The sequence below is a fragment of the Corticium candelabrum genome, chromosome 21, assembly GCF_963422355.1.
Source record: "Corticium candelabrum chromosome 21, ooCorCand1.1, whole genome shotgun sequence".
Classification (NCBI taxonomy): Eukaryota; Metazoa; Porifera; class Homoscleromorpha; order Homosclerophorida; family Plakinidae; genus Corticium; species Corticium candelabrum.
Window position 1 is genome coordinate 4,034,052 of NC_085105.1, and position 25,733 is coordinate 4,059,784.

General features: G+C 40.7%; 5 protein-coding genes across 8 annotated transcripts in view; 2 read left to right on the top strand and 3 right to left on the bottom strand.

The window, feature by feature from the left end:
* LOC134196683 (uncharacterized) overlaps window positions 1–1,614 on the top strand; it is a 2,946-nt gene extending 1,332 nt beyond the window's left edge. The window contains exon 2 of the mRNA XM_062665897.1: window positions 776–1,614. Coding sequence (XP_062521881.1) covers window positions 776–1,575 — 800 coding nt within the window. The 3' untranslated portion in view covers window positions 1,576–1,614. The remainder of the gene's footprint in view (window positions 1–775) is intronic.
* A 73-nt stretch (window positions 1,615–1,687) lies between these two features.
* Window positions 1,688–4,178, bottom strand: LOC134196684 (epithelial-stromal interaction protein 1-like). The gene is made up of 9 exons (XM_062665898.1): window positions 4,003–4,178; window positions 3,854–3,931; window positions 3,767–3,796; window positions 3,647–3,708; window positions 2,836–2,916; window positions 2,681–2,763; window positions 2,023–2,106; window positions 1,885–1,925; window positions 1,688–1,816 (listed from the first exon to the last, which is right to left on the bottom strand). The coding sequence occupies exons 1-9, from the start codon at window positions 4,065–4,067 to the stop codon at window positions 1,777–1,779; spliced, it is 564 nt and encodes a 187-aa protein (XP_062521882.1). The 5' UTR covers window positions 4,068–4,178; the 3' UTR covers window positions 1,688–1,776.
* Window positions 4,179–4,637: 459 nt separating this feature from the next.
* Window positions 4,638–7,356, top strand: LOC134196686 (uncharacterized). 2 transcript variants are annotated; one of them, XM_062665900.1, is made up of 5 exons: window positions 4,638–4,710; window positions 5,159–5,403; window positions 5,468–5,608; window positions 7,086–7,171; window positions 7,245–7,356. In XM_062665900.1, coding segments are annotated over exons 1-5 (546 nt in total). In that variant the 3' UTR covers window positions 7,246–7,356. The 2 variants fall into 2 exon arrangements, with proteins under 2 accessions (XP_062521884.1, XP_062521883.1); XM_062665899.1 differs by lacking the exon at window positions 7,245–7,356 and having other exon boundaries at window positions 7,086–7,175.
* LOC134196682 (putative glycerol kinase 5) lies at window positions 7,215–25,524 on the bottom strand. 3 transcript variants are annotated; one of them, XM_062665895.1, is made up of 19 exons: window positions 24,883–25,524; window positions 21,540–22,368; window positions 21,210–21,468; window positions 21,042–21,135; window positions 20,906–20,981; window positions 18,928–19,021; window positions 18,380–18,469; window positions 18,278–18,319; window positions 18,135–18,210; window positions 13,996–14,057; window positions 13,861–13,934; window positions 13,744–13,804; window positions 13,559–13,685; window positions 9,235–9,339; window positions 9,127–9,177; window positions 8,869–9,070; window positions 7,790–7,849; window positions 7,592–7,725; window positions 7,215–7,520 (listed from the first exon to the last, which is right to left on the bottom strand). In XM_062665895.1, the coding sequence occupies exons 3-19, from the start codon at window positions 21,306–21,308 to the stop codon at window positions 7,378–7,380; spliced, it is 1,590 nt and encodes a 529-aa protein (XP_062521879.1). In that variant the 5' UTR covers window positions 21,309–21,468; window positions 21,540–22,368; window positions 24,883–25,524; the 3' UTR covers window positions 7,215–7,377. The 3 variants fall into 3 exon arrangements, 2 of the variants coding, with proteins under 2 accessions (XP_062521879.1, XP_062521880.1); XM_062665896.1 differs by having other exon boundaries at window positions 8,869–8,972; window positions 9,027–9,070; window positions 21,210–22,368; XR_009972551.1 differs by lacking the exon at window positions 7,215–7,520 and having other exon boundaries at window positions 7,663–7,725; window positions 8,864–9,070; window positions 21,210–22,368; window positions 24,883–25,523.
* Window positions 22,130–25,366, bottom strand: LOC134196873 (LHFPL tetraspan subfamily member 6 protein-like). Its single transcript, XM_062666093.1, has 2 exons — window positions 24,883–25,366; window positions 22,130–22,368 (listed from the first exon to the last, which is right to left on the bottom strand). Exons 1-2 carry the CDS (start codon window positions 25,364–25,366, stop codon window positions 22,130–22,132), a joined length of 723 nt encoding a protein of 240 aa, XP_062522077.1.
* Window positions 25,525–25,733: the final 209 nt, after the last annotated feature.

A 25,733-nucleotide genomic window follows, 5' to 3' on the forward strand; every position in this document is an offset into this window, starting at 1 on the left:
ATGACTAAATTATGCGGAATTAGGAAGCGTAGAGGCCTGCTGATCCACATTGAGCACTTAACATAATGTAACCTAATGCAACTTCACCCTATGCAAGATAATTCACACTGGCAAATTTTGTTGTGGTAACTTACTGTATTGGTTTTCATCACATAACCTATGATGTTGAGATGGATTCAATATTTCTTGGTTGACCTAAGCAATTATCCAATCATAAGCACTGTTTCTCCTGAGTATGGCCATTAGTGGGATCTTTGCATATATTTACTGTACAACAATAGTTACTAAGTATAGAAGTACACTCAAACCTCCCTGAGATAGCTAATGCACGTTGTATTCTTGGAATCCCAGGAATCCCAGACCATTTTAATGTAAGGTTTGGTGAATGTCGTATCATCTCTGCATACAGGTGTGTACAGTACACACTTGTACTACACTGCAATACATGGGTATTACTACAGCTCCTTTTGTTACTTACACGTTTCCTATGCACTGGCACGTGGTAGTCAAGACGGCTTGAATGTTTATATGGGAAGTTTCTTGCCAAAGTGCTTACTGTCAGAGCCCCAAGCCTGATATGTGCTGGGCAAAAGTGTCTGGTTTAGGAAGGTGTCCATATCTCGGAGGTCTGGATTAGGGAGGTTTGAGTGTAGATAGATTCATCACGTAGTTGTATGTAGAAGGCATACTGTGTTTACACACCGTGACTATACAGCATAGAATCACTCATGCATGTTGATAGTAGTGATAGTAAAAATGTTACATTAATTTCTAGATGTGTTCATTGGGGTGTGGCGAAGAGTCAATGTCGCAATCAAGTCGTTTCATGAGGAAATACAAGAAGGAAACAACAGACTTATCTTCGAGCAAGAGATTGCCGTCTGTTGTCGCATTCACCACCCGAACATTGTGTGTACATTTGGTATACTTCGCGTGAGCGGCAAGATGCCGGAGATCGTTATGGAGTTGCTGGAGTGCTCTCTTGCACAACTCATGCTAGTGGCATTGCGATCACCACGATATCTCACGTTAAGAGAACAGCTAGACATCTGTGGAGATGCGCTGGCCGGCATTAGTTATCTCCACGAAATGCTTCCCGAGCCGTTGCTTCACGGCGACATCCGCTGCTCTAATATTCTTATCACAACTACAATGGGAGCGAAAATTGCTGATTTTGGTGCTTCTCACTTTATTCGTAGCTCTCTCTCCATTGGCCCTCTAAGTTTGGAATACCTTGCACCCGAGAGGACGCCATCACAGCAAGGCCGTTCTCTTAGCAACACACCGCAGGCCGACATGTACAGTCTGGGTGTCACGTTAGTTGAAGTTCTTACCGGAGAGAAAGCGATGAGAAAGGCACGTCACCGACAACTACGACAAGTCACGCACCTCAAGCTTCGAGATATGTGCATTCAAATGACAGAAGATGAGCCTGCCAATCGTCTTACTGCAGATCAAGCATATGACGTCATCGAAACAGTCCGGAAGACTGTCGAGTACAGTCGCTGCCCGCCGAGACGAAAAGTCTCTCGAATGGAAGGAGACCAATTTATTTCCTTATCTGCCTTAGCCTAACAGCAGAGAGAACATATGTATTTGAGATCAGTGTAGATTGTATAGTGTTCATAGCCCTGTAGTACAGTGAGAAAATGACCGTTTAATGCTGAAGAAAAGAAGTGATAAACAGTTGACATTAATAAAATAGTGGTTGAATTATAGTGGTTTAGGCACAAACAATGGAATGTGTTAGACTAACATGAAAATTCCTAAATACGTCTATGAGTGTTCATTGCTTGCAAACCGCTTTAATCTTGCCCTGGGTAATCAATTAATCACAGAGCGTAAGAACACGGTGTCTCACAAATCGTTAAATAAAAAACTTACGCTCGCATTTCTTCCTTTCTTCGTGTCTCTAGTGCTTCACTCTACGATTTGAAATCAACCAAATATATTAACCATTTGAAGGAGTAGAGTGTGTTGTTACATCTTGACACAACACAACACAAGGATGGGTTCTCAGACCTTCCGTCTGGCTTCAAGTTTCATCTGTTTCAGTTTGTTGTCTTGTCTCTTTTTTTCAGCTTCTGCACGTTCTTCTCGTTTCATCTGTGTATGAAAGACACAGGGTACACACACACACACACACACACACACACACACACACACACACACACACACACACACACACACACACACACACACACACACACACAACACACACACACACACACACACACAAACACAAACACACACACACACACACACACACACACCCATGCACACACACACCCCCATGCACACACACATACACACACACACACACGTCACTCAATCTTTTGTTTATAAATCGAGGGCAGACAGGATAGCTATGTGATAGTTGCTGATGTAACCTTGTGAATTGTGTGGTGTGTATGTGTGTGTGCATGTGTGTGTGTGTGTGTGCATGCGTGTGTGTGTGTGTGTGTGTGTGTGTGTGTGTGTGTGTGGTGTGTGTGTGTGTGTGTGTGTGTGTGTGTGTGTGTGTGTGTGTGTGTGTGTGTGTGTGTGTGTGTGTGTGTGTGTGTGTGTGTCAGTCACTGTGTCTCTACTACAGCCCTGACAATTTTAAGCAGCTGGTGATAACCTTAATTAACCCCAATACACAATATTCTTGCAGTGTGTCTGACTATAATTTGCTTGCCTGAAAATCATGTTTGGCTCTCCGATTCTTTCTTGCTTGTCTTTCCCTTGCCTCTTCGCACGACACACTTCTGACACCCTCGCCTTCCACATGCATACCACAACTCTATTGCAATGTTTCCACTGTGTTTATTGAATTGCAGAGTTTGTACGTACCAAGTTGCCTTGTTTCACTACGTAATTGAGCTAGCTGTATCCTCCTGTGCTCTGCAAATGCACTCTCCTCCGCCTCAGCCACTAAAAGTTCAAAAAGGAATAGTGCAATTTACAACAAAATTTGCATTATTAAATATTAATTAAATTTATTTATTAACTTAATAGTGATTTTTCAAATTGTTACATGTAATGACATAAATATCAATTCAATGTTATAACATGTATAGGTTATCATACAATTAGCATGCTATTACAAGTACAAGGGGCGTGGTTATCGCCCGAGGTGAGTACAAGCACAAGTGTTGGTAAAAGCCATATAACATGCCAATGAGTCGGATCACATGATATCTAAATACCACAGACACGTGACATGTATACATAAGTGAGTGCGATAATAACCAGAAGTAACTTATTGCACATTTGCTGTACAATATATCATCGGTCATCTAAATGCGAACTCGTGACAGGTCGCACAACCATGGTGTAAACAGATAGATCAGCTAGAAACGATTATAGGAGATCGTAGGTTTAGTTGTTTTAGAGAGTGTGCCTTGTTCTAGATACACGAGCCTTCTTTGCTGTTATAATTGATATAAACAGGTTCCTCTAACTCACTAAAACTCATTTTTATATTTCTAAACAATTATTTATAGTTTCGATGCAAACCAGAGTATTACATTGCAAATATTTACCATTAAAATCTGGGCCAATAAAACCTTGTGCGTATCCTATGAATACTATTTAGCACTCTAGTTGTAACAATATCAAAACGGCAATAAATGTTAATTAATTAATTAATAGCATCAATTACCTTGTTTTAGTTTTGCTTGCTTCTGTTCATCTGGAACAAATACATGATATCCGAAAGTTGATCTGTATGTCAAGACAACTGTCAACACACTACAAATCCGAATCAACAAGCGAACTGTACCCGGAAGTGTGACGCGGCGAGAGGGTCTGGCTACGCGAGACCACAAATTATAAAAAAATATTCACGCAAAAAATATGTTCCACTAACCTTCTATCTTCTGGTTGTTGCGAGCTACCGGGCGAATCCACTGCTGGACCGTATTCGTTCGAGTCGTCTGTATATTCACTGCAGAACACGTACAAATGTACATGTAGGACTCTGTTCTGGGGACTCCAGATTTCTAGACAAATGCTAACCTGTCGTCTGCCTGTCTTCTTCCTCTAGAGGGCGGCTTCTTTGTCAGTCTATAGACGCTACTCATTTGCTTCACGTTGGCAACTACGCAACAGTCCCCAAATTGCAGTTTTAAGTCACATGACAGTTTCTGCCCAATCACTTCGGACTTATCTAAAACACTTCCTGTTTTTTTTTGTTCCCCGCACACATGTCCCTACTGTTTTGTGTGTCCCCGCACACATATTCCTAATGTTTTGACACGAAAAACAATTAAAATCTTCAATTACCTGAAACACTTGAAATTAAATTTTGAATGGTTGGAGCATGCGCTCTTGCCGTATCTTTGATGTAGACAGTCCAGTGATATACGTGTGCGGGGACACACAAAACTCTAGGGATATAGTCTATGTGTGGGGAAACTTGTAACTCGGAGAAACACACATCACTGTAACACCTGTCGCTAGCTAGAGGCAAGAGGTGTGCCAAAGTAGCAGAGAATTCGTGATCATGACGTACATCAGCACAGGCCTAGGGTATTCACACTACACTGTCTGTCCAGCCCAATTTATTCTATCACCCTTCACCTAACTATGACATCTAGCTCACCGTCTAGATCCCAGGAACTTACCTAGTTCTACTATCATCAGATTGGAAGATGATGGTCAAAGCTCACACTTCACTATTTGCTACATTTACTCTCTTTCAGTTCATCCTTACAGACACTGATGGTAAGAAGTGTGGGTTGCAATTATAGATCTGATGTGGCCATGGTGCAGTCAGCAACTGCAAATGTATAAACAGGCACTATACAAATAGAAGACTTGACTATTAGTGGAAGCAAGGATTAGGCTTTTCAGATTATTTGTGGTGTCCAACTGTGCTTGTACAAATGGAAGTAATTGTGCAGTAAATATGACACATGAATGACCTATATGCTCCACAACACAACACTAGGAGGTGACACCCATCCATCCACAGCAGTGATACCTATACACTCATGAACTGCATGTACATATTATATGTGACAAAATGCTCATTTATCTTGTGTGTGTGTGTGTGTGTGTGTGTGTGTGTGTGTGTGTGTGTGTGTGTGTGTGTGTGTGTGTGTGTGTGTGTGTGTGTGTGTGTGTGTGTGTGTGTGTGTGTGTGTGTACATCCTATGTTCCTTTGCCTTAGCTCGTCCTAATAATGCTCAAAGTGCAGCAGGCCAAGCATCTGATAAACGATGCAAGTGTGAATGTCCATCCAGTAAAAATTCTCAACCTCATCGCAACTATCACAATCACCATCACAACAAGCCTCATGAACAACTTTTTCAATCACCACGAGAAGTGATGCTACATGATCAAGACAGCAAGTACAACATCAATATTTCCATGCCAGTTGTTCAATCGATTCTCAGCCAATCAACAAACAGTCTGGTTATGTTGACAATCTAAATCATTAACAATGAGTTGATCATTCATGTATACCGTGCATTGACAGATCTCATTGAATGGTGATTATACAGTGATGACTCACAGTCTGCAGCCAAAGATGTATACAGACGAGTATTCACTACTGACTTCTAATGTGTCAGTATCATGGCAAGATCAGTATGGACAGCCTCTCAGCCTGACATTCCAGGTATACATAACATGCAGCACATGTTGCATCTATACAATTTTTCAAGTAATCCATGCAGTTTTTATGACTTAATCAATACAATCCATTAATGATTCTATCTCAATCTAATCTTCCAATGATGGTATTATAGGAATTTGTTCAATTATTTTCAGTAAACACATAATCAAGTCCACTGTATACATTAGTGACAAATTATCAACATAATTATTAATTTGTAATAAGTACATTGATAATTAGTGTTGTTAAGTATGCTGATCACAAAGCAGTCTAGATCAGCTATTGTAAAATCTAATTTATGTACCATATTGTCGCATATAAAACTTGATCTCGAATAAAAGCCAATCTTGAATAAAAGCCGCAAAAGTAAAGACGTCGGGCTGCATACAAGCTGGTCTCGTGCAGAAGCCGAGCTATAATTCAAGATGCTCAGCATTCATACACACGTGCATGTGCACATGTGTATGTGTCGGCTTGTATTACTAACCTTAACGAATATTGCTTGTTAAAATGGCATATAAGCCTGTCTTGAATATAAGCCTGTCTTAAATATTAGCCTGAATTCCAATTCTGCTTATACAGAGATAAGCACGGCTTCTATACGCAACATTACGGTACATACATATCGTAAACCAACTACAGTAGTACACAAAACAGTATTCTCGAAAGCCCCACTTAATTCAAGTAAAACTGAATTTGACACAGAAGCTGCAACCTAGTGATCACATGAGCCAGTATCTGAGTACACACATACTTTCCACATAATGTAGTTTCTATTGCATAAACCCTGCAGTTTCAGTGTTTACTGAGTCTATACATGGTCTACCAGACCAACAGAGAATGGAAATCTCTTGACAGGTTATTGCACCAGTAGCTTTTAATTCTATTCATTTCAAGATTGCATACAGTTAATTACTCAATAGCCTGGAAGCAGTTTTATTTTGGAGGCCCAATGTAGTAGTATCATACGCACATGCATATGATATCACCATTGTGTCATGTTAGTTAACTTAAACACATGGCAATGAAAGTTGTTACTCAACCAATCAACAAAGTTTTATTAATGTAACCCAAAAGTCCTAAATGTTCCCATTCACTATATGCGACTCTCTCATGATTAAGCTACACACACACACACACACACACACACACACACACACACACACACACACACACACACACACACACACACACACACACACACACACACAGGAGAAGAAGGAAGAACTTAGATAATAACAGTTTCCATTTGGACAACATGAGAATGCCTTGTTAGATGTCCTTACAACATTTTCCACAAAAGCAGCAAAAATGATATTGTTTTCTATGTACTGTATTTGATTGTTGTCATTATCAATTGCTGGACAATTGGATATGACTCCGCTAATAAAACTTTGCTATTAAATAATAACATATATTGTGTGTTGTTTACAATGCACATCATCTCTCACCTCACATAACTGCTAATATGTCTGATCAGGTCTACTACTACAGTCCACTTGGTGATATGACAGCAACGAGCAATCAGAATGATGCCAAAGACTCAAACTCGACCTCACACTCATGGTAAGCAAGCAATCACGACATTAATCTATCACCTGTCAAGCAATCAACCTTAAACAAAACAAATTTTGTGTAGAAAAACGGGTTCAACAGCATCAGAAGAAATGAGAAAGCTAACAATACCACATTACATTGACTTTATTTATGTGTTTAGCGTTTTTCACACAAAAAATGTAGTTATGTAACTGATTTCTCCTGTCACTTCTTTATTAGCTATACCAATTTAAACACCTAGGTAAAGCAGCTAACCATCGTCTTTGAGACATCAGTTGTGATCTGGATAGCTCCCGCGGTTGAAAAACACATTCAATTTGCTGCAAATTCTGCACTTCGTCACGTGATGCCCACACACCTAGCAACCGGTTCACCACAATACATCACCAAGAATACTAACAAACAGCATCAGAACACTGAATGTTTAACCTGATGCCAGTCCAGCCATGTAGGCAGCTCCTAAGACTGTCATGTCAATTTGATGTGATCGTTGTATTTTCACACCAATGAGGTCAGATATGAGCTGAACAATAAAGTTGTTGTTGCTCACTCCTCCGTCGACTCTAAAGTGTTGCAACACAGAGATGTTATGTATGGGCCATGTGTCATGAGGCAAGCACGTCTTACTTGATCATGAGCGAATTACATTGCGTTTCCCGTTGTGCTGTTGAGTATAGCTGATGAGTTCTGCCACAAGACAGTGATAGCAGATATCATAAATACATACAGTTTTTTGTTACAAGAGCCTCTAGGACCCAGGTTGTGTACAGCATTAGAAAATGGTTACAGATAAATTAACCACATCACAGCCTCTAGTTACAAAATATTATGGAGCTTTTAATTGTTCTCCTTCATTTATTCTACATAAATACATACATACATACATACATACATACATACATATGTATACATACACATTGTGGGTATATGTCATATACAATTTGTGCTTTGTACAGTTTGACAATCAATGGTAGGAGTTAGTTATCTGTGTATTTTACAATTACTCTGTTCATGTGCAGTATGTTACAGTCAGCCAATTCACTATGTTGCCGAAGTCTCCGACCAGCCTGCCAGCCCATCTGCGTGCTTACATGCCTGTCCCATCTACTGTATTCCAAATCAAGTAAATTTCATAAACAAAAAATTGAAAATTAAGAAATTATCTTTTTCAGAAGTGATTTAATTTTGAAACATGCTAGTAGAAGGCTAAGTTAACTACTTGCAGTAAAATGACAGAATTGTAAGAGCACAGCTGTTACGCATGCACCACTGGTATTGTAAATGTTAAGTGTAACTCCTACAAACCATGTCACGAATAGCATGACAATAATCCGCAGCCTAAAAATGTTCAAGGCTCCTACAATGCCATTTCTGCCAGACACGAGCGATGAGGTCAATCATGAGTATGTAAAAAGGCCAATGAAGAGACAGAGGCTCAACAGGTGTACTCTAGTGGAACTATAGTGGAGAAAAGCTAAAAAATATTCTCATTGCAACAATGAACAGCAAGCTGATTTTGAAGAAAGTTAGAAAGCTATCGAAAAAATTGGTCGGTCATTACAAATTTACGAAATTGAAGTGACTTTGAAATAGACTTGATTTAGAGGATCTATCAACTTGTCTGTGTTTACAAGGCCCACCTGCCATTTACTCAACCATTTCAGAGCCCATCCATTATACACGTTAAAAAGATAACCTCACCTCACCTATATGCTATTGATTCAAGAAATGCCCGACATATCTGTTCTCTAGAAGTAGTCAGAGTCAAACCCATGATAGCTCCACATGCCTTAGAGTCATTGATAGGAACCTGCAGTACAATTATAATCAATGACTGCAAGAACACATAAAAAAGACATCTCACTAAAAACCCATTAAAAGCTGGAAAAACACAAATTCCACCTGAATCTACCAACACCAATCTACTGAGTGACATAAATGGCAAATACACAGAGACTTATCACCTTCAACAGACTGAGCAACAGCTGCAGTCTCGGCAGGAGATGAGTACAGCCCTAAATATCAATGTTCTACATATGAAAACTCTGCCCAAACATTCTTATATTACACACCTGCTCTTTGTCCCCATTCAAGGGTAATGCCTGAATCAGATGATTGTCCTTCAGCTAAATAGACGAGCTCAGTCCCAACCTTCCATCCAATAAGAGGTAAGAAACCTTAATGATAAAAAGTGTATCACATAAATCTACTGTCATGGCATAGCAACAACTACAAGAAGTAACCTGATTAATACGCAGTACATAGACAGCAAACAGCAAAGCAGACAACTAGACATTTAAACTACAAGTTGTAGCTTAAATGCATCAAGAAGACCAAGTAAGCTAAAGAGTCGAGAATATTATATTTTCCTTTGTTAAGAGTTGTCAAGATGTAAAACAACGACTTTGTGTCTGATCGATTGTTAAACAGCTGACTGGATTGCTAGATGCTGACAGGTCAATATCCATAAAAGAGGCACATACAGTATGTATTCCATTACCCAATGGCTCTTGTATGCATATAACTGTTTCTGCATCTATGGAGATCTGGACAAAGACAGTGATGGCCAAGCAGAGAGAGCAAACAAAGATAGATTGCTCTATTGTTCCAATAAAGTGCATCTATGGCCCTTACCTGTAAAGCAATTTTCTAAGGTGCAAAACCTATTAAAGCTGCCAGACACTAATTATGTTGAATATATGAGTGAACAGATTAAGGAAATACAATACAAAAGAGAAAGAAGAAAAAGAAAGCTTTTAACAAACAGACAAGCACAAAATTATGACATACAGACAAACAAACTGACTGACAGACAAATAGACAAACTGCCAAACAGACAGACAGACAGACCAATTGCTATTGGAGAAGCTAGGAGACGAGTGAGTGCACATGCAATCTGTGTTCAAAAGAAGGCTCAGTTTCGTGCTTTCTTCTCCCCATCCAACATGGAGTGGCAACAGAGGGTGACAGAGAAATGTTGGTGCAACATATCCAGCTGTTGCTAGAATTACATCCATCCTGGGTGATTCTGAAGTCGGACATAAAAATGATATAAATTCAATGGACAAATGCCATATGCTCAATCAAATGTCAACTTCATTTTCCAGATATCTTCAGTCACGCTTTCCAGGTCTATTCAGACCTTAATCCACTCGTGTATCTGAATGGAGAGGAGACAGCTGTCTTGGAATCTCAACAAGGTGTCCATCAAGAGGACCCTTTAGGTCCGGCACTGTTTTCTATAGGAATGCAGCCTATTTTAATCAACCTTCAGAACAGTCATCTTGATATCAGTGTGTTAGCCTATTTGAATGATATGTTTTTGTTGGGTCCAGCAGGCAAAGTTCTCTCAGGTTTTGCGGTTATGACCTCATCTCTGTCTTGTGCTAATCTCCTTGTTGAGGAAAAGAAGTGTGAAATATATTGTCAGTCTGACTCTTCATATCAGTCAATTCCTGACTCCAATACAATCCAAGTCACACGACAAGGAACCAAGATTCTCGGAACTCCAGTGGGGTGCTCATCTTATGTCATAAATCATGCTCACAATATGCCAATTCAGGAAGATCATTATGCAACCAGTTACCTCTTCTGGAGGACAGCCCGAGTGCTCTGTTATTTCTCAGATACTGTCACGTTCCCAGAATTAACAGTCTAGCCAGAACTGTTGCTCATAGACGATTCCTTCAAGCTGCAGAAATTCACAACAACCAGACAAGAGTATCATTTCATCAGCTATTTAGAGACTTAGTCACGGAAGATCCAAACCGGCTTCAAGCTGTTTTGCCTATCAGGAATGGTGGATTTGGTTTAACGTCTGCAGTCACAACAGCTCCTTTTGCTTTCCTCGCAAGTTGGGCTCACACAATGTTCACGTACCTCAGCGTTTTCCAGAGATGAAATAATCAATCACCAATTTATTACTCAGCAATCAGCCTGCTGGTTCAATTGGCTACGACCTTTACAACTCTCTTCCTACAGATGAATTGTTGTCAGATTTGGTCACGAATCATGTTAAGTTGCAGCACAGGCTCACAAAAAACCATCACAAATCCAAGGTACAAGAATTTATGGATCATCTCAGAACATCTAGAGATAAATCTCACTTTCAATCACTGCAAGGACAGGGTGCAGGAGCATGGTTATCTGCAGTCCCATCCATTTCAGCGTTTGCACTATCTTCCAAAGAATTTAATTTGGCAATGATGATCAGGTTGGGCTGCAAGATACCACAATCCACAGGACGATGTAATTATGGTCGAGATTTAGACCAAGAAGGCTACTACCTGGTCACATGCAGATCTGGAGGGGGTTCTATTCGAACACACAATGCTATCGTGCATGTCTGGTCAAAGTGTTTGACCAAACTGAACTTCCAGCACAGCAAAGAACCGACTCATCGATACCTCGACAACGACAACAGACCAGACATTGTTGTTATCGATCCCCAAACTGGCGACGACACAGAACTAGACATTTCTCTAACGCAACCCTGGTGCACTGACTTCCTAATATTGGCTGCTAGTACAGCAGGTATCGCAACCTCAAGGAGGGAGGAGAGAAAATATGTTAAATACAACCAAGAGCTTATTCCAAGAGGCATCAAACCATCTTTTGTCCCGTTAGTTCTTGAGCATTCTGGTCGCGGAGGGATACAAGCCTCCAACTATCTGAAAAAGCTGGCCGAGACGTCTAGAGATGATGAAGGTAAGAAAAACAAGACCCACTTCAAGACCAAGTGGAGATCTCTCATCTCCATTCAACTGCAGAGATACTTTACTAAAGTTATAGCAGACAAGTCACATAGCATTCACAGAATGAACAATACAGTTGCAAATTATTAAATCCTTGTATGTGTAGGTCCTAAGAGTCCTTTCTATTTGTGTAGTTTTAATTATTTAGTTTACATAAACAGACAGACAGACAGACAGATTCCGAATAAAGAGTGGCGGACCACACATTTCTAGTCTGCTCATCTTAAGGATCGAGGAGAAGAGTTTTCAAGTCGTCATCAACGTCATTGTTCACGGCTTTGGCCTCTAACGCCGTTTATGACTCTGTTGGCCATTGGGGCCCCCTTTCATGTTTGATCGTTTGCTTGCTCGCCTTTTCATCTGCACAGTCTGCTGTCTACAAGTCATTGTTTGGTACTTCCCTCTTCGTGTCTTTGCGCCAACATTTCCTTTGTTTAAGCGTCGTCATCGTGGATTGTATGCAACTTTACCTCGCGTCAGTGCTAGGCGTCTTCTATGGTGGCCGTGTACGTCATGATATCTTCCTCTACCCATATTGTCCACTCCTCTGTATCAACATTGTCATCATGGATTGTCCGCAACTTTACCTCACATCAGTGCTAGGCGTATTCTATGGTGGCTGTGCACATTGTGATGTCCATCCGCATTATCAAGAAGACAGACAGACACTGTTCAGTTTTTTGTTCTTTAGTTATTATTGTAAGACCCTGGTAGGGTCATCTGTAGTGTATTGTGCTTTGCTTAGTTTGATTTAGCCTGTAATAGTTCTGATTTATAAAAATATAATACAATTGACAGACAGGCAGACAGACAGACAGACAGACAGACAAACAAATTTGCAGTAAATAAAATGCAAATAATGGACAGTGCAATTAAAATTCTATTTGACAAATGAACTGACATTGATGCATGCTGATACAAGCACACAGACCCGTAGTGTACACACAGACACACACAGACACAGACACAGACACAGACACAGACACACAGACAGACACAGACACACACACACACACACACACACACACACACACACACACACACACACACACACACACACACACACACCTCCTGAACCTGAATTTCAGCCATACCCACTGAGTTAAGGCCTTGCAGACAGACTAGATCGCCAAGCTGAGCGATTGTGTAGATTTCTATAGACACATGTAAGTTCAATGATTTCAAGTTGTTCTGGACTACATCAACCCAGAGTTGTTGAGTACCATGAGCTGGATGTTTCTGATGAAGTTAAGAAGTCTACTGTCTAGAAGATGTTTTTTGGGACGGTTGCATGGCATTCTTACAATGTGTCCCAATAACTGAAGTCGTCTTTGGATTCTATGGGATCTTTTTTTTGCTGTGGTCAGATTTTCTTTGTTAGTTATTTTATGCCATTTAGACACTCCAAGAATCGTTCTGATACATCTCATGTAAAATGTGTTCAGCTTACGGATGTTTGCTTGAGTCTCGGGCCAAGTACACACACACACACACACACACACACACACACACACACACACACACACACAATAAACATAAAACAATGACAACAAAGAACCACATAAAAAACAATATATCTTTTAAAATCAAACACACAAACAGACGACTATAGATAGACAACTAACTTAGTAAATCAACCAACCAGTGAGAGATGCATGAGCTCTATCTCCAGTATTCACATCAAAGAACATCCCTGTCCCTAACGTGATTTTCACATCTCCTGGCGACCAGCAACACTGAGCAAACATCGCACTCTGTTGATCAGCAACCTGTAACAATCAAATTTTCCAATACAGAAACCACTCACTCGACAATAACAATCATTACTACGGCAGTCACAGGAATTGGAGAACCAAATAATTCCGGTGGGCACGTGCAGAATTCACCACTACAACACACCTAATATAACAAGGTGAAGTTACAAGTCGAAATATTCTTACTTACTATGTGTCTCTGACGTTTGGTAGAGTGTCAATGGGGACACCAACCATACCCATGATAAACGAGTTCCATTTCAGCTGCACATGACACACCCGACTGATTGATTATTGTTGTGATTGCCTGTGTGAGTTGACATACCGTATATGGGTCAAACATGCCTGTGCTGCTTGCATTGGAGTAGTCTGTAGCATGCAGGGTACCTTAAATGTGGACAACAGTTAATGTTGTAAAGCAACTCAAAATCATGTTGCCATTCATCTATTCATATCAACAATTCTCATAGCATCCAATAACTAATATGTATAATATTACAATTGTCATGACATTTGTGTCACAAGTCAAAAACTGTTATTAATGTAGCAGAAGTCAAACACTGTAATACTAAATTTAGCTTGCATGTGCACACCACGTATTTAAAACAATTCATGTTAGTAGTTATAAGTTGAGTCATCAGAGTCCATTCAGGTCTACCTATCTGTATTGCGATATTTTCAAGACTGTTAGACACTTAGCTGTCAAGTCACCAGTTCTGTTTCTCTTAGAGAATTAATAGATACTCCTTTTGTTTCTGTTATTTGCGGACAAAAAGATTGGTGATGCAAACAGGGTTCAAACTTGTGCAGGGAAACCCCATTGTGCTGAATGACAAGAGAAAGAGGAAAAACAACTTACAACAACAACTTGGACTTCAGATAGACAAATGGGGTCTGCTGAGATGTCATAAACGGTATTCAAATGCAGATCTTTCCTTTAACGCAAATTATCCTAAAATAATTCCTCGTTCCGAATATTTTACACATTGGGTAATCAAGGATGTTCACAAACAGATGCTTCACAGTAGAGTTTTCTCATACATTAGCACAAGTCAGACAAGAGTACTGGATTCCCCAAGGTAAAAGAGAAACAAAAAGGTATTGTCACAGTGTACAATATGTCGATGATATGAGGGTCCACCATATGCTTTGCCTCCGATGCCTTCCTTGCTGCGAGATCAATTGTCCAAGTCTGAACCTTTTTAGAGTATTGGATTGGATTATCTATGACCTATTTTGGTAAAGAAAAGACATGAGCATAAAATTCTGGGTCTGTCTTTTCACTTGTCTTGCAATTCGAGCAACCCATCTTGATTGGATTAGAAATCTAACAGCAAGCCAATTTCTTTGTTGTTTTCAAAGATTTGTTGCCAAGCGAGGTAAGCCACGTCATATCATATATGACAACGCTTCTCAGTATAAACCAATAGCAGAGGTTTTGGATCATCAGTGGCAACAGGTAATTGACAGTGACGAAGTACTTTGCTATCGCTCATCAGAAATTGGCAAGGTGAATTCTATGAACGTTTAGTTGGACTAGTGAAACGAGCGCTTAGAAAGTCGATAGGGAGAAAACTACTTGATTGGGATGAATTGGCAACTCTTATTGCAAAAATTGAAGCTATAATAAGCACAAGACCTCTGACATACGTGTTTGAAGACTTTGAATCAGGATTTTCATTTACTCCTGCTCACTTCTTATCTCATCACATATCTCGGGGTACCTGGACCTACCATTGAAGATATGAATGATGAGGAATACCAGACTAATAGAGACACTTCACAACTTAACACATTTTGGGATCAGTGGCATAAAGAGTATTTGCTCAGTTTAAGGGAAACATTGCCATTGAGACACAAAGGGGTTAGGTCTGCAATTGACTCAGTGCCTCAAGAAGGTGAGGTAGTTTTTATTGAAAAACAGGACACTCCACGAGGTACTTGGATCATAGGAAGACTTGAAGAGACTATTGTGCGAGGAGATGGTAATATTCGCTCAGCTAAAGTACGTCTTCCATCTCACAAGATCATCTCTCGACCTATCAACTTCTATATCCAATGGAACTTCCTGTGGAAAACAACCATACCGTACAAAATAAAACATTGGCAGTCGGACATTGTTGTTGAATAATTGGAACGTACAAAATTCCCCACCCACTACTACTAATATTAATTAAAGTGGCTGCTTTCATGGAGGAGTTTGCAATCACAAAATTTAACCTGCATGACTTCACCTATACTTCATCGATAGCTGCATGGCCTGATTCTCATGTATAACCTCTCTGTTTGACAGGCCAGGCACAACAGACGGCAAGCAGTGGTTACCATCTTGTTTTGTTACCTCATCCTCGCCACATCACATGATGCTTGATTCACGAGGGTGATAACGTCAACATATTCTGGTGGCCAAATTAAAGACGGATTTAATATTAGCGGTTGCTAAAAAAATCCACCAATCCGCCAAAATATATTCCCCGCCAACATTTCATCTTATACTGTACTACCAAACCGGTCTGGAGTGTCATACTTTTGTACCACAAGTCAAGAACTGTCAATTTAGCAGAAGCCAAAAACTGTAATACTAAATTGAGCTTGCACGTGCACACTGCAGATTGACAGTTTTGACAAGTACATGTGATTTGAATGCACGTGCACACTGCATATTTAAAATGATTCATGTTAGCAGTTAGCAGTTGAGTCATCAGATTCCGTTCAGGTCTACCTATCTGTATTGTGGTATTTTCAAGACTGTTAGACACTTAGCTGTCAAGTCATCAGTTCTGTTCCTCTCAGAGAATTAACAGATTCTCCTTTTGTTTGTTATTTGCAGACAACAATAACTAGTAGTAACATCAATACCAACTTGGATTGCGTCGTGCAACAAGAACCATAGTCTATCTACATTAGTATAATAAGTACTGGTAACCTGAATGCAACACTAGTGCACTAAAATATCAATGACAGGCATACAAACAACACGTAAACAAGCAAACAATAGATTCACTCATATACATGCACATGCACACATGTATGCAAATACACTTGAACCTTCCTAATCCGGACCTCCAAGATCCGAACACCTCCCTAGACAGAACACTTTATTTAGCACATATCAGGTCTTGGGACTCCGAGGGTAAGTACTTTGCAAAAAAAACTCCCCATCTAGACACCCAATTCTCAAGCCGTCTTGATTATCACGTGCCAATGCGTAGGAGAACGCATATGTAATTGTAGTACAAGTGTGTACTGTACACGTCTACTGTATGCACAACTGGTATGACGTTCACCAAACCTTACATTAAAATGGTCGTGGATTCCAAGGATATAATGTGGGTTAGCTATCACTATCTTCCGGACATTTCAGAATCCGCACACTGGCTGGTCCCATACTGTCCGGATTAGGAAAGTTTGTGTGTACATAAACACACATGCACGTGCACACACACACACACACACACACACACACACACACACACACACACCACTACCACCACCACCACCACTACCATCACCACCACCACCACCACCACACCACCACCACCACCACCAACAACAACAACCCTGACACACAGCTACTACATAGAGTACAATTATGATTTAAATATTGTGTGTAACTTAATTAAAAAGCACTTCAGCACAAAATAAAGTAGAACCAAAATTGCATATACTGCTGTTTCTTCTATAAATGCTGTACTGACACTTAGTTTCCTGCTTTTATACTATTTAAGGCTAACCTTACTGTAACTCTAAGTGAAGCAACATGATAAGCATGGCACTAGTCACGTCAGCAAATAAGTCTTTACTTATATGCCATACTACACCCATCATCACAAGGACATTAAATTTAACAATTACCACAAATTTCCAAAACAGCACTCAGCCAAAAGATCGCCCACTGGGTGTGATCTTTTGGAAACTGTTCTCATTTACAGCCCATGGGTTGCTAACGAGAATCAAGATTGTTGTGCACAATTTGACATCGAGGCCTAAAGTTGGTCAATATTCTAAGGCTGTATTAGTAACATGCATTACTATACTACAGTGTACGTACAGGTTTGGCATCTAGACAGCGGTCTTGCGCTGTGGATTAAAGAAGGAACCTCTAAAGAAACGCCTGACAAGAAGCATAGGAAAGCAGTCAGGTATGGTCGCACTCCTAAGTTTCTAAAGACTACCGGATGTTGCAAGATGGGCCTCACACGTGCCTACTCTGTTGTACTCAAGTCAATCTGCCAATTACTAGAGTTTCCTACGAACTGCCCAAGTGCTTATTAAGAGCTGATTTTCTTCCATAAAAATTTCATTTTCCGTATTGCTGCCCTGAGTGCTGTTTTGGAAATTCCTGGTAGACATTTGCCACAAATAAGTCAAGAGAGTCATACTGTAGCTCTTGCTCTCATAAATACAATACAAATTCCTTATCTCTCCATCTATCAACATCAACTCCTATACCAAGTTACCAACCTTTTGATAACTTCCATAGCAACCAAGTGTCAATTGTTCCAAACAACAATAAACCTTCAGCAGCCAACATGGCCACCTTTATACAACAAATAAAAGGTCTAAGTAATGCAACATAACTAAGTAATACAAGTGACATCAACCACCTCATAAATATTTTGTAAAACCCACACATAACGCATAGTCACCTAAAGCACAAAATTTCTGAAGAAATCAACAATACAACAATGCAATAACAACATATCAACCATCTTTGGATAGAATTCAATGACACGACCGGCAAGAAATCTTTTGCTTCGTGTCACCAAATGAAGAGCGCCACTAACAAAGTTGAGACCCTAAAACATAACGCACAACACTAAGAAGCAAAAAACGACTTTAAATAAAGCAACAACAATTAAAGTCAAAATAGAAAAAATATTGATCCATACAGTCAAACACTAACAAAATCAATCACAAAAACCATATTAAGGCAAATTCTGAATAAATATGTAATGCTGAAAATTCAATTGAGAAATTATTGTGACCCAGATGCCGAAACACTCTTGCATTAACATAAAACTTATCGTATTTCAAGTTTCTTACTAGACACCTGCATTTAAAATGCCAATCATCACCATCCCATATAGAGCCTTGCAAAACACACACACACACGCGCACAAACACACACATGTTTACATTATTAGATGTCGTTATTTTCAGACACCATAAATTTACTTTGAAAACGCAGTTTTAGTATGGCATGTTATAATGGTGCTATTGTCTACTGCACACAGCTGTCTGTGTTTTTACTAACCTTCATTCTATAGCTGTTGTTCCATTGTCTGCATAAGTCAGCACAACGTAAATCATACCAACAAATAAAGTTGTGCAAAGGCTTTCCAGTTCGTCTAAGAATTGAACAAAGTTAGTCAACATGACAAGCATATTAAATAAATAGAAAATGCATAAACAAACAAACAACAAACATAAACAGACAGACAGACAGACAGATCATTTTATTGTTACAGATCCTCTACTTGTACACATCCTAAACTTCTATGATGAACCAGTCCTTCACAGCAAAATACTTCAAAACATTAGTGGACTTGGATCTGTACATTAAAGTCAAAAAGCTTGTCCATGTCATTCTTTGTGACAGACAGACAGATAGACAGACAGACAGATAGACAGACAGATAGACAGACAGACAGATAGACAGACAGACAGACAGACAGACAGACAGACAGCAGACAGACAGACAGCAGACAGTCAGACATCATCTAATCATGTAAGTGATATTGGGCTAACTCTAAACACCATCTCAAAAATATTTCCAAGTTATTGGATTTGTTGCCTAACACAACAATTGCAGCATCGGCTAACAACAGAATATGTAGTATTGTACAATCAAAAGCAGATCAGTTGATTGAAACTGATTCTAACCGAGATGCAGCATGATTTCGTTTAATTAGAGGTAAAGGAGCAGGAGCATGGTTAGATTCCATTCCATCTTCAGAGAAGTTTGCACTTTCATCTGGCAATTTTGTCTTGGAAGCTTCTCTCAGATTGGGTCTACTTTTGTCTCTACCACCTTGGGCTACTAAATGTGAATGTGGAAAGACACTAGATGTTGAAGGGTAGGTACCATTTGCTAACATGCAAAATGGGTGAAGGCCCAGTTTGGTCTCATAATTCTGTTGTTTTATTCTGGTCTGAATGCCTGAGCAGTCTACAATGCCAACATCAAATCGAACCAGAAGATAGATATACCACATCCAAACATATAGAGCAGACATTGTTGTGTTTGACTCAACATGTGGGGAAAATTTTTTTGAGCTTGATATGGCCCTTGCTCACCCCTGGAGCCAGGACATTATCCAAAGTGCAGCAACTATGAAGCTGCAGCAAGAAGGAGAAAGACATCAAACGTAGCAAATATTCTAAAGAGCAGTTGCCTGGAGGGTACACTCCTGCCCTTATTCCACTAGTTTTCGAGCACTTCGGTGAGTGGGGAGAAGAAGCATCAACATTCCTTAATAAACTTTCCAAACTATACAGAGATGAAGAAGACAAGAAACAATCCCTCAGATTTTAAGACTCATCGGAGAAGACACTTGTCAGTACAACTCCAGCGTTGCAATGCCTCGGTGTTGGCTAGAAAGATGATCAGAGTAACACACAAACAGAAAGCTGGCCAGAGTCTAGATGTTGTTTAATTTTCAATTCAGTAAACTAAGTTTCGGTTTATTCAGTAAACTAAGTTTCGCCCAAAGAAGAGCAAAGAGAGTTTGGAAAGCATGGCGGGAGGTGTGCACTACACTTCCAGACTCAGCGGTTTCACATCCATCAAGCATCACTTACGGTCAATGCCAATGGTATTTTAAGAGCTGTTCCGGTCTAGCTCGCTACAAATGCTTTGCGACTCATATATATATATAATATTGAGCTAACTGCTTTATATTGCATATTAAATAAGAGGTCATCCGCATTTTACAAAAAACCCACGCCCTCAGGGATGATGCCGCCGTCCGGGGGGGAGGGGCATAGAGTGCAATATTCTCGAGCGGCAGGCCCTGGCTTGAAAAGTCACTACTGTTCCTCTACTGTTCATCTACTAGCAAGGAAAAAAGCAATTCTTCCTAGCTCCCCTCTTTGATGAGGGCGACGTGACCAGATAAACTGGCAGCTGTACTGTACGTGTGTGTGTGTGTGTGTGTGTGTGTGTGTGTGTGTGTGTGTGTGTGTGTGTGTGTGTGTGTGTGTGTGTGCACGCGTGCACGTGAAGTCCTCACTTGTTCCACGTGATGAACGTATTCCTCTGTGTTGTTATTCCGAGAGCTGCAACATCGTGCGCCTGAATTCCGGCATCTGATTCAAAGACACAGCATCTTAAGCATCGTTGAACAAGTAGAAGTTTTGTTCGCCTACCTTTTATCGAGTCTTTCACTACCGTCTGGAACTGACACCACAATTTTTCATGGTCGATTTCGGCCCATCCAGGCTTCGGTTGCTCAACAATTAGCTTCATAATATAAAACAGAGAAAATAAAATAATTGACCGGGCCCAGGCTTTGCTTGGTCTCCGGCGTCGTTTACCTTTTCAGAAGCTTTTCCTACTACATAGCCCTGTTTGTCAACAACGTGTGCTCTGACGTTAGTAGTGCCGACGTCGACAGCAATCACAAGTGATTTCATCTCAACATCCGGGCATTAACACATTAACTGTCACGGTGTGGAAAGACTGTTGCGGCACATTTGTATTTACAGGCGCTTATCATTCGTTTCATGATTGATGAAGCGGCGTAACTGCGCGTAGCGCAATTTGTACTAAGTGTGTATGGATTATTTACGAATTCTAGACATGCCAGACACGCGTGTAGTGTAACGTAGACCATGTATTGAAACCAACGTTGCTACACGGTTAACCTCGTTATACTGTCCTCCTGAGTGAATCTCTCTACAGTAGTAGTACGATTTAGTCCATATCATCCGGGACCTGACATTGAAAGAGATTACCCGGATTAAAAGAGCTCAAGGCAAACAGTAGCAGTACAGTTCTGTACTACACCTAAAGACATCACTAATTCCTTATAGCAAAATGCACCTCAACATTGCAACAAATTCAATGTCAATGTAATCTGATAAGTAACAATGTATTGCAAAACACTTCGACCATACACATAGCAGTTGACGTCCTCAACTCAAAAGTGTCTCTCACTAGTAAAGAAATCTCACTAAAATATCACTACAATACCATAATCCACACTCATACTTATACTCATATGCTAAAAGATGCTTACACTATATAAATGCAAAAACCAAATCGCCGCCACTTCTTACCAACATCAGCAACAGCAGCAGCAGCGCGCGCGCGCGCGCACACACACACACACACACACACACACACACACACACACACACCATACAATACAAATACCTCGCCATACAAATAGTCTGCCTTCAAACCTACCAACAAAGTCCAGCTTTAACTTAATTAATTAATGTCTCTCATTCCATCATATCATGTAAGCAGGAAGAGGATCGTCGTCGTCGCTGCTCTCTCCGCATTTGGCTGGTGAAATGATGGCGGTCACCATAACACCGATTGCACAGCAAAGTGTGACGTAGTAGCACCATCCGAGAGAGCACCTACCAATCTGATACTTGCCAGCATCCCATCCACACGCCTCCATACGAAGTCGCTCGGCATCCCAACCAACGGGAAAGAGTAGCACTGTACCAACCAGAGCAAGACCTACAGTACAAGGAAAAAAACATGTGAGCATTAATAAGATCATCTGATATTGGATTCTGAGAGCTAGCTGGTTCACTGATGTCTGGTATGCTAGTTAGATACGTATTAATACTAATGAGTTGTCGGAAATAGAAGCCACAAGATTTCTGCTAACCAACTGACTTCTCTGTATGACACAACTGAATCAAAGTATTTGTGCTACAACGAACCACGAGTGAGTATTACTATCACCTGACCAAATTCCAGGATTTCCTTTACTCAGGTGTGATCATTAGTATCAATACTTTACAATTTACCAATAGTTTGATAATCGAAATTGATTGCGATTCTAGCTAGAAGACGCCGGAACTTGGCATACCAGCACACAAACATGGTTTGATGGAAAACTGACGTGTTTGCCACACGTTCATGCTATTTTCAACTGTCAGCCAATGGAAACGCTCCATACCAATTTGTTGGTTTGTCGTTAGACACACACTGTAAGCTGATGTGTACATCTGAAATTACTCAACTGTAATAATCCTTTCTTCATAATGTCTCACATCTAACTAAAGTCAAGACAACAATAATTCCACACGTAAAAATGAACAAGAACTGCTCTTTGTGGTGACGCTTGTTTTCTATGAATACACTCCACTATAATGTAAAAGAGCCTGACCAACCCAAGTTAGATATCTGATGTTACCCCATAGATGTGCTATATTTGTCCAGTGTGCCCTAAATAAAATTCTTAGATGCCTGCTCATGAATTCATGCAGACGCACAGACACACCCACGCAAACTTAAAATTGTGTCTTTATCCACATTTACCATATACCAGTTTAAGATAGCTTGCTGTTGAACGACAAAGCGATCTCTTGATCTTTTCCTTGTTGCATGTGACCCGAAAATGGGTCTGGAACTACGAGGTTTGCTGTCGTGCAAGATAGATGTGCAATCCACGTTGTCAGTGTCGTCTGGCACCTCTCCACAACTACTTTCATGCTCCGAGAGTTTCAGATGCCATCACAATAATACAATAATGCTCTAGTTTGCACCCATTTCCGGATCACGTGCAACTAGAAAACGATAGAGAAAGCGCTTTGTCGTTCAACAGCAAGCTATTTCAAGATGGTAAATGCTAAATATGTGGATAGAGAACCTGACACACTCGTCGTTAGCTTTCTCGAAATGTCAAGTACAAGTAGCGAAACTACCATGGCAGACAAAAACGCGATTCGCCTTTCTCTCTAAACTAGGAATAAAGACTATGTCATAGAACGTGGTGCACCCTAAGAGTTCCCTTGCTCTGCTCCGTTATGACACAACTTGAAATCGTGCCACGTTTTCAAATTTGCGTGGGTGCGTCTGTGCATGCATGGTGAAGCGTGAGCGGGCACATTTAAAACCACCAAATACCTTTATTCCTCCAAAGCAATATTATTTTTCTGTTTCATATCAGACTTTAGAAACATAACAAAGCAGCCAGCATGCTTACATAATCATAACTATAACACACCTAATTTGTCCCACTTGCATAGTTGGGGGTTTACCAGCCTTTACTGATTAACCTGTAAGTTAGATTAGTACTACTAATTGAAGCCCTGTTGACACCCTCACTTTCACAGCTATGAGCCTTCCAAAAACCACAATAGATATAAGGATTGCAAAATGTTTTACAAATTTGGACGCCATTTTGCTTCTAAGTGCTTTCTTGTAAAATCTATCTAGAATTGTACAAAGCGACTGTTGTTTCACATGACCACGAAGTAACACTGCTAAAATAGTCTGCAATTGTCAGAGTAACTAGAGCTACCACATACCATGATACAAGACAGTCGCTCTTGATTATGCAATGTTGTTAGGTTGACTAAGTTATGAAAGTGATTGATTTCGAATTAGCATTTGCAAACATGTAAACTCATGAATGTTTAGCATATCTGACTGGTGGTGCTATTGTCTCTGGTTGCCCTACAATCAATTCTTGTAGTAAATACTGCTAGGTGAGTGGGCCACATTAGGGGGTGACACATCCCTGAGAGTAAGACATAAAGTCAGCCAGTCAGCCAGCAACATAGTCACAGACCGTAATATGTCCGTTCACCTTTATACACTTTGAGTATTGCCACTCACTATTAATTAAATTAAAGTCACCTGACTATTACTTTCCTATGGCTCACAGCTGAAATTAATAATCGAAGCTATCAAACTAATTCTGTAATGGGATGTTGCAATGACTGTTGCAGACTACCATCTTCTCAGTGTTATTGCAAATCTACTGAATGAAAAAATGTCCACACAGACCTCACCCTATCTGCTACTCACTTCATCACATCATTCTAAAAGGCTAATTATGCCAATCAGGCAGCATTGCAAAGGCTCCACACACGTCAGATCATCACAGTACATGTACAATTTACCCAAACACATCCGGGTGATTCCATTGTTCACGCCCGCCCACGAGTGTCAAAACCACACGCGCAGCCACCACCCACCCGCACACCATTTCCCATCTCGAAAAACACATCCACTCACCGCACGCGAACTGCACCAGCGCCGTGCAGACGGCGATGCATCGGTTGCCGAACACGCCGTTCACGCACACGGCCAACAATCCCACCAACGCAACCAGAATGAGCACCGCTGTCGCAGACCCAGCCATCAGAGTGCACACTTGCCAAGACACCGACGGAATGCCCAACGGCCCGGAGAAATCCCGATAGCGTCCGCACTCCTCGACGACACTGTAATTATTGACGGTAAACACTTTCGTCTTGCTTTCCGCCACCGACCAGTAGTTGCAGCGACGGAACGTCGAGAACGAGAACTCGACGTCTTTGTATTTGTTCCAGTCGACGTAGTCGGAGAAATACTTGAGTTTGCTCGCGTCATTTGTGCCGTTGACGAGCGCCGGGCCGGTGAGCCAGGCGGTGTAGAAGAAGGACATGCTCGTGCCGACGGCAAAGGCGATCGAGACGAAAACCCAGAGGTAACCCCAGCCGTTCAGTGTGCCACACATGATGTCGAGAATCGAATTAGGACTTTTGAGACGGGATCGTGCGGATGGCCGCTTCTCTCGGATGACGTCTTGTCAACTTGTTCTGTTTGCGACACCCTATTGGCAGACGAATACCAACAAACACCAGTTGACGTTAGGAATTCGCGCGTGCGCGTTGTAACATTCCAAACAAAATTTAGGTAATACGGGCACTTTGACGGTGACTCTAAATGGTTGTAAAACACGCCTTCGCTCGCGTACCCGGCAACCTTCCAGTGTATGCGACGCGCTGCGTGGGCTAATTATTGTGAGCGGCGACCATTTGTGTGTTCTTGGCTGTCGAGCTGCTTGTTAATTAAACAATAAGTAACATATTTGACTTGTACTC